This window comes from Bufo bufo, chromosome 6, assembly GCF_905171765.1.
Source record: "Bufo bufo chromosome 6, aBufBuf1.1, whole genome shotgun sequence".
Taxonomy (NCBI): Eukaryota; Metazoa; Chordata; class Amphibia; order Anura; family Bufonidae; genus Bufo; species Bufo bufo.
The window spans coordinates 67,519,793-67,537,584 of NC_053394.1; the positions used below are offsets into that span (position 1 = coordinate 67,519,793).

The following is a 17,792-nucleotide window of genomic DNA, read 5'->3' on the forward strand; positions in this document are numbered from 1 at the left end:
TGGGGGGGGACAAGGTGACAAAAAAATGGTGAATCGGCAGCCAGGGCTTCAGTAGCGTCCTGGCTGTCATTGTAACCAATCCGAGTCCCAGGATTACACTGCTGGGGCTCTGATCAGAAGCTGCCACTGCCACCAATGAGGAGGAGGGGGGGGGGGGACCCTGTGGCCACTGCCACCAATGACTAAATACTGGGTTGAGGGGTGCACACTGCGCAACCAATGTCTTTAATACTGGGGTTGGGAGGGGAAGGGCGCACTGCGCCACCAATGTTTATTAATACTGGGGGGGGGGGGTGCACGGCGCCACCAATGTTTTAATACTGGGTTGAGTGTGGCACCTGAAGGGTTAACTGCTGTGGATCGCAGCTACCTCTCATAAGGTCGGTGCTGGCTATATAATTCTGGCAGCCAGTACCCGCCTCCTGGTATTTGAATTAATTGAGTTAGTTACTTAATTGGTGGCGCAGTGGCCACAGCCCCACCTCTCCTATTCCCCTCTCTCCTCTCATTGGTGGCAGCGGCATGGGGGGGGGGGGGGGGGGGGGAGTGACTCCTCCTCCCCTGTGCTGCGAGGGAAACATGGTGCGCACTGAGAACAGCGCGCTCCATGTTCTCCGATACTAGGCTGCGCAGTAGCACAGTCTAGTATCGGTAAATGGCAAATCGATACCGGGACAAAACTATCAATAATTCGATACCCGAGACAACCCTAACCTGCAGATGACCAAATTTCAAGCACCTAGCTCCAATCTGTGGCATGTGGGAGGGTTATTAAAGCCAGATTAAAAGCAAAGTTTTTTTAGCCACATAAACATCAAAAATTGGATCAAATAGTGTGGGATGATTGTTGCGATGCCTCCTGTTCGTCAACGTGCCAGTTACCACCATTTATCGCAAACTTAGAGGGACAGAATACTTGACTGAGGGGACACTCCAGCAGATCTCTAAGCGTCTAGGCCGAGATGTCAGCATTGTTTCAACATTGTGTGGAATGACAGAAGAGGTGCACAAAGACGACTGATTAGAAGAATGACCTGTGGTGATCCATTCTGTACTGCAAGTGAAAATGGATGTCACATCTCAAGCTTAGGGTGGCAAACTGTCCTACACAGACCATCAGAAATTATTTTTCACAACATTGGCCTACGAGCCAGGCGTCCAGCTACAGGTTTTCCATTGAACTCACACCACCGCTTTCAAAGGCTATCATGGTGCACAGCAAGACAGCAATGGAGGTCTATCCTCTTCAGCAATGAGTCATGCTTTTGTCTTGATTGCTATGATAGCCGAGATTGGTCTGGAGACCACATGGGCAATGCCATAAAGATGCCTTTCACATTGGATTGTCACCACTGCCTCTACTACCCGGATTATGGTGTGGGGTGGCATAGTATACAGTAGACGGACTCCTTTAGTCTTATTTCAGGTACACCAACATCTCCGAGGTTACATTTCATTTACTTGTGGAACCAGTGGTTATGGCCATTTCTCCAAAGTGTCCAGGAACCATTTTTCAATCGGACAACACCAGGCCACATGTTGCTTGAGCTACTTTGAGCAGCCTGCGTGACCTAAACATCCTACCATGGTCTGCAGCATCTCTGACCAGCCTCCCATCGAGCACATCTGGGATGTCATCGGTCAAAAATTGCAAAAGGAGCTGCCAGCCTCGGATCTTCATGATTTACATGCCCAAGAGCATTTGGTATGGCAGAACATTCCACAGACAATCATAAATAACTTTACCGATAGGCTGCCATTTCTGCTCGCGGCACTCATATTCGATACTGAATAAATGAAGATGTTTTGAATATTCTGTTTTCATTTTGAAGCATTTGCATATCATTAAAGGGGTTCTCTCACTTCAGCAAATGGCACTCATCATGTAGAGAAAGTAAATACAAGGCACTTACTAATGTATCGTGATTGTCCATATTGCCTCCTTTGTGGGCTTAATTAATTTTTCCATTACATTATACACTGCTCATATCCAGGGATTACAGCCACAGCACAGATACGAGGTGACCGGGATGGTAGCTGTTGCACATGCCTGTCTATGTGCGCTCCCTCGGTCACCAGAAAGGCCGGCGTTTTCCTATAGTGTGCAAGCAAAACTATCAATGTTGGATTGCAGGGAGGTCGTAAACCCTAGAAACGAGCAGTGTATAATGTGGTGGAAAAATGAATCCAGCCAGCAAAGGAGGCAATATGGACAATCACAATACATGAGTAAGTGCCTTGTATTAACTGTCTCTACATGAAAAAATTACATTTGCTGACGTGAGACAAACCCCATTAACATGTCTATGGACCTTGGGATTTCCAAAAATTCACGACTTTTCCTTCTTGGTGTTGCAATTTCAATGTTGAGGAGTGTAGTAAACTCTGGAAAAATCCCGAGATAATGACCCGGGACCAGGACCGCAGAAAAGAGTCAGAACGATTTAAGGCCTCATGCACACGACTGTCAGTTTTGCGGTCCGCAAATTGTGGATCTGCAAAACATGGATGCCGGCAGTGTACGTTCCACATTTTGTGGAACGGAACCGCAGTCCCATCCTTGACCGTTATACGAAGACGAATAGGGCGTGTTCTATTTATTTTATTTTTTTGCAGGGCCGCGGAACGGACATGCAGACAGCACACAAAGTGCTGTCCGCATCTTTTGCGGCCCCATTGAAGTGAATGAGTCCGCATCGGACCCACAAAAAATGCGGCTTGGGTGCGGACACAAAACTGTGGTCGCTGTGCCTGAGTCCTAAGTAAAAGCCATCCCATTTTGTATCCTATTAATATAAGGAAATCTTCTCTATGTGTCCCAGGATCTCAGCTATTTCCCCCCATTGTCCTGTGTCTGTAAGACAAGCGGCTGTAGCAGAAGCCTCCCCCCCTGTTCTGTCTGCAGATCAGTACTTACCCAATGGATAGTGATCGCCATTCTGAATCTCTTCCCACCAGGTGACAGGTGAAGAGAAACTTACAAGGACACATCACTGAAGAGGACAACTTTGAATGATCGACAATTTTTGAACCCTTAGTTTAATGTAATTTTTAATTTTAGTATTTCCGCCATGGACAAGTGTGAAATGAAAAGTGTAATGTAATGTGGGACTATGCTTCCCCCTCATTAGTAGGACTCCACTCAACGATCCATGCATTGCATTGTGTTTTCTCTCGATACCAGAGGGAAGAAGCCTGTCTTCTGTCTCACAAGGACACAACATCTGCGTGGCACCGGCAACCGTTTAAACGCTCACCATACATCTGAGGGGCGCACAAGCCGAAAAAATAGGTTTGAACGAAATAATCCGATTGTTACAATATGTTTTCCCTTTTAATTGCCTGTAATGGCTGGTACAGCAAAGTGCTCGAAACGTGGAGTGGTTACACAGTTCAGGCTCAGCCGTAATTCTTGGAGAAAATGTTTACTATCACTTATGAGAAAAGGACTTGGCGCTCATTAAACAGCATGGCTCTCCTCACGCCACAATCATACTGCTTCAGCATAATCTCAGCTGAAATATCTGCCGTCCTGTAGATATAATTCTCCGATCTAAACAACCACGCTATTAAAATTCATTAAATAAAAGTGGATATTGGAGCAGGGCAATGAACGCTGGCACACAGAGAGCCAGCCATTCAGATAGCTGAAGAATGACTAGGGCTAATTACAGAATGAAAGTGTATGGGCATGGGCGGTAAAGGAGTTGTATCACCAAACACATTCCACATTTCTCAAAACAGCACCTGGATCTGAATTAGAGCTGCAGTAAACCATTTTTTTTTAGAAATGGAGTAATCTAGCGTTTATTTTTCCGATTAATCGAGTACTCTAATAAGAAAAAATGAATTAATAGACTGTTTTCCTTTATAAAAACTCATCAGTCCCCCCCCCCCCCGTACGATCAGCCCAAATGCATCAGCTCCCCCCGTGCCATCAGCTTTCCCTCACCCCAGTGCCATCAGCTCCACTCCCCCCAGTGCCATCAGCTCCACTCCCCCAGTGCCATCAGCTCCACTCCCCCCAGTGCCATCAGCTCCACTCCCCCCAGTGCCATCAGCTCCACTCCCCCCAGTGCCATCAGCTCCACTCCCCCAGTGCCATCAGCTACACTCCCCCCAGTGCCATCAGCTACAGGCATCGCTACACCCCCCCAGTGCCATCAGCTACACTCCCCCCAGTGCCATCAGCTACACTCCCCCCAGTGCCATCAGCTACACTCCCCCCAGTGCCATCAGCTACACTCCCCCCAGTGCCATCAGCTACACTCCCCCAGTGCCATCAGCTACACTCCCCCAGTGCCCCTTGAAGCCATCAGTGGCCGCTGAGTTATTCAATAAAATGTATCTGTATAGCGCCACCTGCTGCTTGTTCTTTTACTTATTTTTTTGGTCTGTCTCACTGAGCGGGTGGAACGTGCTCAGTTTAAATCTTCAACTGCCACCAGCCATATGTTCTGTTAGAAGCTATGGCAGTTACAGGGAGAGAGCTGCAGCAGAAAGGGCACACCCACTTGAGCGCCCAGGCTGAAGATAATCTAGCAGAGCAATTGGCGCTGCGAATGTGGAGATCTCTGGACCCGTGTGCGGTACAGGGCTGGTTCTAGCTTTGTTACATTCCGATGCTGTGCTCTGACATTGAGAGGACTCTAGGACTAAAAGAGGAGTCTTCTCAATGTATTTTACTGCTGGCTTGGTGGAACACAGTGTTGGAATGCAAGCGAGTATGAACATAAAAATTACATAACCAGACTCGGCGTCACGAGCCTCATTGACCGCTCGGGGATACGTCACCTCTGAATTTAGTGGTGACCACAGATAGGACATCATACAGTTAGCCCACCAAAACCAGAAAGCAGCAGAAAGAGACCCGTGGTGTTGGAGTGGAGCTGCTTTCAAGAACTGAGTAGCTTATTATCTCAATTTTACGCACATTCCTGCGGGAAGTAATTTTGGATTGGAGGTTGGACAACCTCTTTAAGATGCAACACTGTGCGCCAAACACACTTAAAGGGGTTGTCCAGAGACAAATATTCAATATTTTTCAAACAGCACCTGGATGTGAATACTTCTGTAACTGCATGTAATTAAAAAATGTATTATAGTTGCTGACTTACTCACTGAAATTATTAGTATAGCGCCACCTGCTGTTTGTTCCTGTTCTAATTTCTCTGTCCATCTCAGCGAGGTGGACACACATGCTCAGTTATATCCTTCAGCTCCCCCCCCCCCCCCCCCCCCCCCGGCTGAAGGAAAGGACTGAGCTGCCAGCCCGAGATAAATCTAACACAGCAATTGAATCAATGAATGGGGAGATCTCTGGATCCATGTGAGGTAACAGGGCTGCTTCTAGCTTTGTTAGAATGGGATTGTCACATAATATCCGATGTCCGATTTAATTTTTTACATTAACCAACGGATTGTGAGAAATGTGGGACATTTCTAAACTGTCTTGTCTTGCACTGCCTAAATCTTAGGCAGTATTGATAAATGTACCCATTGTGTTACGTCTAGTGGGGGGGGGGGGGTGCAAGGACTAAAAGAACCGAAAGAAAGAAGCTCTCATGCGCTGCCCCGCAGGCCCTCCAATACACAAGGCTCAGATTATCCACTTGGAGAGTTCCTTTACTAACAAAAAACTAGTACAAATGGCAGCAAAGTCAGTCATTACAAAAGGAAAATTAAATCCCCCCCCCCCCCCCCCCCCCAAAATAAAAAATTAAAGGCAGCTGCTATGGGCAATGCTACAGTTTTATATCTGCAATAATTGCAATATACTGTCTCCAAGACTGTTGAAGGCCTAGTTCACACTTTGCATTTTGAGACCAACATTCCCACATTTTCGAGTTAGGCTACTTTCACACTCATGGATCTGCAAAAATGGATCCGTTACAATAATACAACCGCATGCATCCGTCGTGAACGGATCCGTTTGTATTATCTTTAACATAGCCAAGACGGATCCATCATGAACTCCATTGAAAGTCAATGGGAGACGGGTCCGTTTTCTATTGTGGCCTATAATACCCTGTCTTTCCATGGCTGTTTACAAAGCCCCTGCTCTTTGTGGGAGAAGAGGAGTGGCAAACAGAGAGAAGGAGGTGATGTGGTGCTCCGAGGGGTTAGACTAGCCTTCGGTGCTACAAGCACCTCATTAGCATAATAATAAATGTATGCTTATTTTGCACAGGAACATCAGATTGCAGCAAGTGAGGGGTCGATTAACTTACCATGATCAACCATACCAGGCAGTATGCCTGGCTTTATAGGGTCGATCACAGTGACAAATGCTAACCAGGAAATTCACTATTAAACCGGGCACCATGCCTTGTAGGACTAGCTCAGCTCTAATGTAATGAGAACTTTCACTTAGTGATTTGCTGCTTCATTCTGGAGGAAAAGTACTTTTAACCCATATGCAAGTGAGGAGTTAAGTGCACCTTGGACGTTCACCCCGGCTTCCCCTGTCAGCCCCTACTTCTGCTTCTCTATTGACAGGGCCAGGCTCCTGCATAGTCATCCTGCTCTAGAGCTCCTGGCTCTGCCAATCAAGAAAGGGAGGGCAGGGCTGGCAAAGAAAGCAGGAGGGACAAGGGTGCACAGGCCCGACCTTGTGCACTTGATCCATTTCTTGTTTGCATATGGATTAAAAGTAATTTTTCTCAGGTTCCTTCAAAAGATGTTTGGATTGGCAACAGCCTCATCAGAAAGCATGGGAACCAGTTATTTAGGGATGCAAGAGGTATCCTGGGAAAATAACCAATGAGAAGAGATTTTTATTAGATGGAAATGTCCTTTAAAATCCAGTATATGTCCACCTCTGAATACAATGGTACAGATACATTACATTACTTCTCGTGCACTGGTCTCGAGTTCTATTCTGTATTATAGTCCATAGCTGAATTGATGGTCACCATGGGAATCAGTCGACAGGCTTGTTGTCAGACACCTCCCCGACACGTTCTCTACGTTTTACAGTTCTTAATAGATCAGCTAGTTTTTATAATCCGATATAAGAACAATTCCACTTCCCAGAATGCAGATCACTAGTGCAAGGAGCACCGAGAGATTTGATCTCTAAAGCCTAAGGGACCTTTGACACAAGCCAAGTATCGGTTCAATCATCAGGAACAAACGTTCATACAAGCACTTGTTCCCGATAATTGGCTCGCTGATCACTTGACAAAAGAACAAACCACTTATTTGTCGGATGATCGTATATCTGACATGTGGACCGAGCAGTGTAGTGTCAGAGGCAGAGCTACTGAAAAACAGCGGATCAGCAGAGATGCTGGGAGTCGGATCCCCGCGGGTCAGATACTGATGACCTATCTTAGGATAGGCAATCAAAGTAAAGTCCTGGACAACCCCTTTAATAATTGTCATATAATTGCACTTCCAGTGGCAAATACTGAGAAGACTCAAATGTAAATGTTCTAAGAAAATAATTAACAAAATGTGTTTATATGTAAAGATGATCATCAGCCATGCATTCAATTCGTCAGTTGCGAATGAGGATTGTCAATACCAGAATTTGGACTTTAATTTCAATACCAAGCACGGTATCACAATTCTTGATACGGAAGCAATACTTTGCCAAGCTTCCTTACTATTAGGGTGCATTCACACGACCGTGCCGTGTGCAAAGGCTGGTGCTATATAGAAAATGCCTATTCTTGTCTGATTGCAGACAATAGGACATGCTCTATATTTTTTTGCGGGGGCCGTGGAATGGCACATGGTGTGCTGTCTGCATCTTTTGCAGCCCCATTGAAATGAATGGGTCCGCACCCGTTCCGCAAAATTGTGGAATGGCTGCGGACTCATTCATACGGTCGTGTGAATGAGCCCTCAATGTAAGGAATAAATATGGTGTTATTCATTTTGAACCTCCATGTCCCTCACATAGTAAGTAACCTCATTATGTCCCTACACCTGTAGTCAATTATGTCAGGAGGTACTTGATGGGATCACTTACTATTTTTGTGAACCACATAAAGGTACTAAAGTAATAAAACAATGTTCCTCACCTTAATAAGTGACCCCCATCATTTATCTCACATAATGGCAACACTGGGGTTCATGAGTATCACATTCCTCTACGCTGCTGGTTCTCAGAGAGGGAGCCCCCTTTTATCATGCTATGGTATGGACAGTGGCAACTTAACAGCCTGGATTGGAGCTTCATCTGACCCCAGCTGGGACGGTTCTTCGCACAGGAGTGCGCCGCAGCCCTTAATCCCCCCTCACCTGCAGCCATGCCAAAAGACATTGCTGCAGACCAAGGACCTGCACCACCCGCCATCCAAAGACAGTGAGAGGTTAAGGGTTTAATACTAATAATATATGGCAAGAGCTTTATTATAGACATTGCTGAATGTCTGGCACTAGTTAATGGGTGGCTGTTACTTTGTGGCTGGCACTACTATTTGGCTACTGTTGTACAAAGCCATGGCGCTATTAGTTTTGGTTTTGTACAACAGTTGTCAATAGCAGTCAAACTAGCAGCCACCCACTAACTAGTGCCATCCACTAACTAGTGCCATCCACTAACTACCAGCCACCCATTAGGCTACTTTCACACTGGCATTTTGGCTTTCCGTTTCTGAGATCCGTTCAGTTTGCCTCTGTTCCGTCTCCATTCCTCTTTGGAGGCTGACACACGTCTGACGAAACTGAGCCAATGTAAGTCAATGGGGACGGATCCGTTTTCACTGACATAATCTGGCACAATAGAAAACGGATCCGTCCTCTATTGACTTTCAATGGTGTTCAAGACTGATCCGTCTTGGCTATGTTAAAGATAATACAAACCGATCCGTTCTGAACGGATGCAGACGGTTATATTATCTGAACCGTTCAGTCTATGCAGATCAATGATGGATCCGCACCAAACGCCAGTGTGAAAGTAGCCTTAACTAGTGCCAGCCATTTAACATAATAGTTCCAGTCCCTGCTTTCCTCACCATCTCCTATGCACCACCAGGGCTCTGCTTCCTCCTTACTTCGTTCTGTTCTTCTCGCTCATTCGATTCAACTGCAGCCTCTATCCTCTTCACTGCCCCGTTGTCTTTCTGCGCATCTCATGCTCCGCCCCTTCCTTCTGGTCCCTCTGTCTTCACCTTCCCCATCTCCTGCAGCCTGCTCCTAAAGGTTCCTTTTGGCAACCACTTCCTCCTCTCGCTGGCCTCAGATTCAGAAGACACTGGGGGCCAGCAAGAGGAGGATGCCGGGGGAAGGGGGCAGCTTGAACTCCTGAACTCGACCCAGTCACTCACCAGCCGCTGGCAGGAAAAAGTCAGTGGAGTAGATTCCAGGCTCTGCCTACAGCTCTTGCAGCGTATGCTGTAGAAGAATGCCAGAATATCACGAATCCACTCTAAGCCTATTCAGTCAACTTGCACCGAATGATGGTTGTATTTCCCAGACTGAACACTGCTCCTCTGACCTCACAGAACCACAATGACTTATGATGCTGTGTGTTTGTCTGACGATAGGTCTTCTGTACGGTACTCACAGCATTATGTCAACACAGCACAGAAGACCTACAACCAGATACAAACACGCAGCATCACAAATCATTAGGATACTGTGCATTCGGTTCAGAGAAGCAGTGTTCAGTCTGGGAAATACAGCCGTCACACACAGCGTGTTTACCAGACTTACTGCGCTCATGTGAATTTGGCTTAAGATTAATTCTTGATTTTCGAGGACTACCTAACTAATGAGCTATCCTTAAGATGGACCAGTGGGGGTCCATCTACCAGCTTTGACACCAGAACCGGGCACTGAAACTACCCATCTTTAGGATGGGACATCAATATCAGATTGGCAGATGTGACTCCTGATAACCCCGCTAATCCGCCCGTTTGGCACAGACACCAGAACTACACAGCTCCACGTAGTGGCCTGCCTGGTTACTGCACCACTGCTTCCACGGAAGTGAATGGGAGCACTGCTCTAACCTGCCATGGTCACTACACAGTTTATGGAGAGGAGTACTTCTTGTGTCTAGGTCTGGCACCAAAAGAGCTGATACTGATGACCCATCCTGAAGCTAGGTCATCAGTATGTTAGTCCTAGAAAAACCCTCGAAGAATGCTAAGAAGCGTCAGTATTTGTGTATGCAGAGTCCGTGCAGTAACCACGTGCTTTCCAGAAAGTGCTAGGACAAGGCAAGTCTTAATGTAACGTATACATGGAAGACAGTTCGTACTTACTTTAACTACACAGCTTTCTGTCTTCATGGCAGATCCAGATAAGCACACGGTTTCTTGGTTTAAGCACAATCTGGCACAGCTGTTGTATGTCTGGAAAAAAATGGGTCAGGAATTACTCAGTTATAGCAAACCGTGTGCCCTTCAAAAGAGACATCCCTTAAACTGCTGCATATCATTATATATGACATGAGTAAGGTAGAGGCCTTGCACTGGAACATGTGGGCACCACCATTTCTCCTCATTAGACTAGAGCTCCAGGGTGACTTGTGGACAGGCGACCCTAAGATTTCAAAGGTGCGCTGCCCGTCACACCTCATGATCGTGAATGCGATCAAGAAGAAATCCAGCAGGTTTGGATTACTGATGACTGTCGTGTTTCGATCACGGCAACTTACAGGTCACGAGTCTCTGATTATTGGGGGTCCGACAACCAGGAGTTGCGTTCACCGCTTTCCCTAGGCCGAGTGACGTCACGTTCATCGGATACGTGGCCTAGGTGCAGTTTAACCCCATTGAAGTGAATGTGGCTGAGCTGCGATACTATACAACGCACGGCGCTGTTCTTGGTAAGCTGCGAGAAGGCCGCAGCACTCACAGGAGCGCCGATGCCTTCTCAAAGAGCTGATCGGCGAGAGCTCAGGGTGTCAGGATTAGGATTAGTCATCAGTATCTGGAGAAAGGTCATCAGTTGTTAAATCACAGAAAACTCTTTTAAAGGGCCCTTTACATGGGCCGAGAATCCGCCAGATGATTATTAATGTGCGTTCATAGGAACGCTCGCTAGCAATTATCTGGCGGTGTAAAGGTGTCAACGAATGCCCGATGAATGAACAAAACACTCGTTCGTCGGGTAATTGGATCGTTTGTGTAGGCACGTAAATCATTGTTTGCCAGCAGAAGATCGTGCCATCTAAACTGGCTCTGCTGCCGGCATAGGAGTCTGTATGGGAACGAGCTATGGCATAAGTGATTGCTCCTCCTCATACTGTGGAGGAGATCTCAGGCAGGGGATTGCTGGGAAGGAACAGTTCCCTCCTGACAATCGCCTGCTGAACTGTCCAGTCTCTGTGTGGCACTAGCCTTAAAGAGGACCTTTCACTAGAATAGAAAATCTAAACTAAGTATACAAACATGGAGAGCGGCGCCCAGGGATCTCCCTGCACTTACTGTTATCCCCGGGCGCCGCTCCGTTCTCCCGGTATAGCCTCCGGTATCTTCGGTCACTAAGTTATGGTAGGCGGAGTCTGCCCTTGTTCTGCTGTAGGTTCTTTTCTCCCAGGCTGTGAGCTCTGCGCTGCGATTGGCCAGCGCTAGAGCAGAACAAGGGCAGACTCCGCCTACCATAACTTAGTGACCGAAATCTCCGCCTACCATAACTTAGTGACCGAAGATACCGGAGGGCATAGCGGGAGAACGGAACGGCGCCCGGGGATAATAGTAAGTGCAGGGAGATCCCTGGGCGCCGCTCTACATGTCTGTATACTTCGTTTAGATTTTCTATTAGTGAAAGGTCCTCTTTAAAGAAGGAACAGAAGGGCTGGTGACTCATGACTAACATGTCTGCACTTGCCAACAGTGCAGTCACCCGCTAAGTGTATGGCTTATGGTTAGCCTTTGGCCGGAATATATCCAGGCAACATTTAGTAAATTCATATTAATAAACTATTTATTAAAGGGGTTGTGCCACAAACTACTTTTCACTCTAAAGTGTATTGCCATCAACTACTCTAGCTCCCATTAATCCTTGGATTTTTTTTTTTCTTCTTTTTTTCAAAATTTACCTCTTTTGCAGTTTTTTCTTATCCCCCATGCTTGAATTCTTACTTCCTGGTTTGTCATGTGACTGCTCTCCCATCATGCCTTGGGGGAGTGAGATGTGTTCATGTAACACTAACCAGTTCATTTTCTACCTCAATATATTCAAAATGCCCCTTGTAAGTTGATTTATAACAGACACAACTTGTGCTAACGTCCATCATTTGTTAAAGCAAAATTCATCATTTTTTATCTGGTCTATCCATTCATCCATAACTGACAATGTAACCGACACTGCAAATAAAGGAGTAGGTATGGAAGGGAAGGAGAAGAAGCGCTGTGAGCATGTGCGTCCTTTAATACAAGACCCCACTAAAGGACGTGATCAACAGCAACTGAATATCAGAAGAGATTTGCCTCAGGGTGCGATGGCAGGCTGGTGACTTTAGAATAAGACCGTTTTGATAAATGGCGGTATTTGGGGAAAGTAATATAACAGCAATATCTGTTGCGTGGGATACATTTATATTAGGGTACTTTCACACTAGCGTTTTTCTTTTCTCGTCGCCAAGTTCCGTCCTAGGGGCTCAAATCCGGAAAAGAACTGATCAGTTTTATCCCCGTGCATTCTGAATGGAGAGCAATCCGTTCAGGATGCATCCAGTTCAGTCTTTTTTACTGATCAGGCTTTTCAGAAAACCGTAGCATGTTGTATTTTTACCTCCGGCCAAAAATACGGAACACTTTGACTGGCATTTTTCCCATTGACTTGCATTAATGCAGGATACGGCGCCGTGTGTTCCGGCTTTCGCATGTTAAACCCGAAAAATGTGCAAAAAAAGTTAAAGTCCTTCATTCCAATGCATTTTTTCATTGTGATCAGAATCCTGATCAGGATTAAAATGTAATCAGTTTTCACACGTTTTTCCGGATCCGGCGGGTCAGTTCCGTCGACGGAATTGCCCGCCAGATTCAAACAATGCTAGTGTGAAAGTAGCCTTAGTGGCACAACTCCTTTTAGATTCGGCACTCATTACTAGTTAAAAGGACTTTCCACTTGGAACCAAATTTTTTACAGTACAAATTAATTTATGACGTTATTACGCGAAGTCTAGTGAGACTTCGCAAAGCAATAACTTCGGCTCATCGGAGCCAATACATTCTAATACTGTACGGAGCTCCTGCTCCAGACAGTATTGGAGTGAAGTTTTATGCGAATCGACTTTAGAGGTTTCATCCGAAGTCAATTCGCTCATCCCTAATAGTGATCCATTCTGTACTACAAGTGAAATTGTATGTTACATCCTAGGTCAACAAACGGAGACCGCACAAACCATCATAAGGCGCTTTCACGATAAGGATAACGCCAGGCCACATGTTCCTCGTGCTACTGTGAGCAGTCCATGTGGCCTAAAACATGCTATCATGGTCTGCAGCATCTCCAGACTTGTCTCCCATCAAGTACATCTGGGACTTCATTTGTCGGCAATGGCAAAGGGAGCAGCCAGCAGCGGATCTTGATGATTTGCGTGCCCCAGTGCATTAAGTGCGGCAGAACATTCTTCAGACAACCATTATTCTCTCCGATCGCATACCAAGCCATGGAAGTGTGTGTATGTCTGCGGTTGGTGCTCATACTTGATAATGAATATATCGAGATGTTCTGAATACTTTGTTTCCACTTTTATAATTTACATATCATTAACATGTCTATCGATCCTGTGATTTCTATAATTCCACAACTTTTCCTTCTTGGTGTCGCAATTTCAAATGTTGGAGGAGTATATTATAAAAAAGAAGGACACAAGTATCTAATGTTAGGTACAGAGCAGGGGTACAGCCCAGCTTAGGCAGTGCACGTGTTAAAACTTACCAGAGAGGCATAATATCTCCCAAAATCTGAATGCCCATTCATGGCCTGATGGTGGCCCAGGCAGATGAGCCCGATACCCTCAATGCCACTTATCTCAAGGAGGCAATAAAGCTAGACAAGTAAAATCCATCCTTACTACTTTAACCCTGGCATTGGCAGACAGGTGAACTAAAAATTAGATGGTAGACCAGAACCGACACAAATATGTATAGCTTGCTTGACATGACCCACAAGCAGATCCCACCTCAATCTAGTCCTGAATCCAGTGTAAAGAGTTCAGTGCCCATGAAATATACATTTCAGACAAAACCTTTACTTACCGTTCATCGAGAGAAGAACAGCCAACAATTGTGCTGTTGGTAGATGAATATCAGAGCTATAAATTGTAACAAATTACAGCAAATAGGAATGAGAAGGCATCCATGAGGTATTCCAAGCACGGGGTTAGGGTGTTGGGGAATCCTGGCCTGCAGCCCATTCTCCTTGTGCGACAGACTTTCAGCATGAGAAGCCTTGTTATTATTATACAGGGCATTTCCTGGGCACCAAGGGTCTGATATATGGATTACAAGCTTTGCTTCTGTACACTAAAAAGTAAGCCAACTCTAGCTACTGTCATGATCTTTCTCGTTATTTAAAAAAAAGTAAAAATAAATAATTTACTATATAGAGCAAAAAGCATAATTTATTATCATTTTTCCAGGACTTTCTTCTCTTAAATAACTGTAACCCCCCACCCCAGCTAGCTGCTCCCTACGAGCTCCGTGGATCCCGGGTTGTCTTCACCAGATTTCGGTTCCCACATAGAATGTTCCTGCACAGATAGGATCACATGCACCAGAGTTATGAATGACTGGCCTCAGCTCTGACATGTCCTTCAAGTGGTACATGACCGAGCAGTGAAGGTGCGCTTGGGGGCACGTCATCACCAAGGCCAGTCATTGGCTGCAGCAGTGCATGCGACAAAGTCGGTCCAGAAATTTACAGGAAGTGGAACTGAAGACAATTGAATGAACTGCACACAGCAGCGGGGAGCAGGGCAGTATGAATTATTCACCAGGTACAACATGCTGCTATTGAAAGTTTAAAAAGTTCAAATAGCTGGATGACCCCTTTAGAGTGAATGTCAATCTTTCAACACAATTTTGGTACATAGGTCATATGCAATGAGGTATCTCCTGAGAAAGGAGAAGACAAGCATTTCCAGCAAGTCTCCACTTCAGGCTGGGGCCCTTAAGAAGAGTCAGTACTCTGAGTAAGCTGCATCCAAGGCACAGCCAGAATCCTACCCTGTACTGATAGGGGCAAACACCCCGAAACAGCTGTCTACAGATGAATATCTGGCCTGGCTATTTTCCCCTTGTCAAATCCCAAGGCTTGTTAAAAAGTTGGATTGTGACTCAAAGGGAGCCACTTCCACAAAATGGTGCTAGTGAGATGGTTCTCTTTTCTTAGGAGATACCTCTTTGACTTATTGGCAATGCTCCATGGTAAAACAATGTACAATTACTTCCAGTAAGTACCCACTCAGGGCTGATCCCCTTAAGGAGAGCCAAGTACCCTGCCTAAGCTGCTATAGGCCAGAAATTATTTGCCGATTATTTTTCTATTTTATACATACAGTTGCAAGAAAAAGTATGTGAACCCTTTGGAATGATATGGATTTCTGCACAAATTGGTCATAAAATGTGATCTGATCTTTATCTAAGTCACAACAATAGACAATCACAGTCTGCTTAAACTAATAACACACAAAGAATTTAATGTTACCATGTTTTTATTGAACACATCATGTAAACATTCACAGAGCAGGTGGAAAAAGTATGTGAACCCTTGGATTTAATAACTGGTTGAACCTCCTTTGGCAGCAATAACTTCAACCAAACGTTTCCTGTAGTTGCAGATCAGACGTGCACAACGGTCAGGAGTAATCCTTGACCATTCCTCTTTACAGAACTGTTTCAGTTCACATACTTTTTCTTGCAACTGTATATAATCAGTTACAGCTTTGTCTGTGAAGGTGCTCATTCATCTAGGTCATATAAATAATAATAATAATGAGGTATGAAATAAACTATTTATGTTAGATTGGAGCATCAGAGGTTGAGGGGATGCAACATGTATTGTCTGCCTCTTACAATGCAGCTTTAACACCTCCCCCGAGGAAGTTTAATCGCACCTAACAGATTTGAAGCTATGAATCAAATTATGCTCGCTTTCACACAGCTAGTGTTTGGTCAATGTCCGATTATTGATCAGATTTCCAATGGCGATTGTGACCCAAAACCAGGAATTGAGGCTAAGGTATCATGGAAACATTTGCAGCTGTTCTGTGCTTTTGACCAGATTGTGATGGAAATCACTGATCAAAACCTGACTGTGTGAAAGCAGCATAAGGCTACTTTCACACTTGCGCTGTTGTTTTCCAGTACCGAGATCCGGCAGAGGATCTCAATACCGGGAAGAAACGTTTCCGTTTAGTCCTCATGCATTCTGAATGGAAAGAGATTCGTTCCGGATGTTTTCCGTTCCGGCAGCATTCCGTTTTGTGACCGGACACAAAACTGCAAAAAGACGGATCTGTCACCCATTGACTTTCAATGTATTTAGGGACGATCCGTTTTTTTTCCGTTCTGATTTCACACAACTGCATCCTAACGGAACGGATGCATCCTGATGTACAAAATCAAAATGGATCAATTTAAATCCAGTATTGAGATCTCAATACCGGAATTAACAACGCAAGTGTGAAAGTAGCCTAAGAAATGAATCCACATTTAATGCTGGAGCTGATAATTTTCACTCACACTGGTAAGTGATCACAGAAGAGGAGATCCATCAACAGCCTACAAGGAGGACCCAATACATAGGCTGATCCGGGGAGTCATGGTCTTCTGTATTTCGGATCAATAGAAGGCTCGATGGGCTTCTTAAAATTGTACCTACATTTCTCAAGTTCCTACCAGAACTTTCCTGTAAACTAGATGGTACTTCTGGTGTATTGGCTCTTTAAATGAAGCGACAAGAACGCCTCATAGAGATAAAGGAAACCCATTACAGCTTCAGCCTCCTCGTCACATAAAAGGATGGGGGGCTCTGTCGCTGCGCAGCTAGAAATCTGCTATGCTAACAAAACACAAATACCGATTTCATGTAATGACTTTGGCCGAGCCGCCTATAATTTTGAATGTATTTTCAATTTTCGGAGAGCTGCTGGGGCAAAAACATTGCTAAGCTTTATTTTATTTTTTGTCCTTTTACAATACACGCTCAATGACACAAGATTATCAAACACAGTAATGGCTAATCAATAGAGGGTTTACTTGTCACGGGAAACATATAACACACTAAAAGCAATTGATCACTGGAGTCTCACTCATTTACCAGCAGACAGAGAAAAAGACACCAGAACGGCAGAGATGAAACACCAAATGTACTCCAACAAAAGTCATATACAAGACGGAGCTTATAGACCTCAAACACATCAATTATAAGGAGGCATGGGCTGTGCAGAATATGTGCAGGAAAGATTAGATAGATAGATGTGAAGGCATGTATGATATAGACCAGGCATGCTCAACCTGCGGCCCTCCAGCTGTTGCAAAACTACAGCTCCCATTATTCCCGGACAGCCTACAGCTATCAGCCTATAGAAGCCCATGGTGGGAGTTGTAGTTTTACAACAGCTGGAGGGCCGCAGGTTGAGCATGCCTGATAGACGGTCGAGTCACATTATTATGAACATTAGCTAGTATACAGAGTCACCTCCATGTGCAGCACAGAGAGCAGCTAGACGGACTGGGAGTGACTCAGTAAGGTCCTGGTAGGTTGTCCCAGGTATCTGAAGTCATGCTGACTGCAGAGCATCCCACAGGTTATGGAGGGTGCGTGGTGGAGGATCCACAGAGCGAACACGACCATCGAGGTGGTCCCACAGATGCTCA

The 17,792-nt window shown here is 45.3% G+C and overlaps 1 protein-coding gene across 3 annotated transcripts in view; it reads right to left on the reverse strand.

Moving 5' to 3' along the window:
- Positions 1-17,792, reverse strand: part of BTRC (beta-transducin repeat containing E3 ubiquitin protein ligase) — a 225,254-nt gene that overhangs the window by 114,748 nt on the left and 92,714 nt on the right. For 2 of the 3 annotated variants that reach the window (XR_005779466.1, XM_040435099.1), the window contains exon 3: positions 10,221-10,310. Coding sequence is in view for 1 of the 3 variants with exons in the window: in XM_040435099.1 (XP_040291033.1) it covers positions 10,221-10,310 (90 nt within the window). In the remaining 2 variants the exon portion in view is untranslated. Of the gene's footprint in view, positions 1-10,220; positions 10,311-17,792 lie in introns of those variants that run through there. The other variant, XM_040435101.1, reaches the window with a different exon arrangement.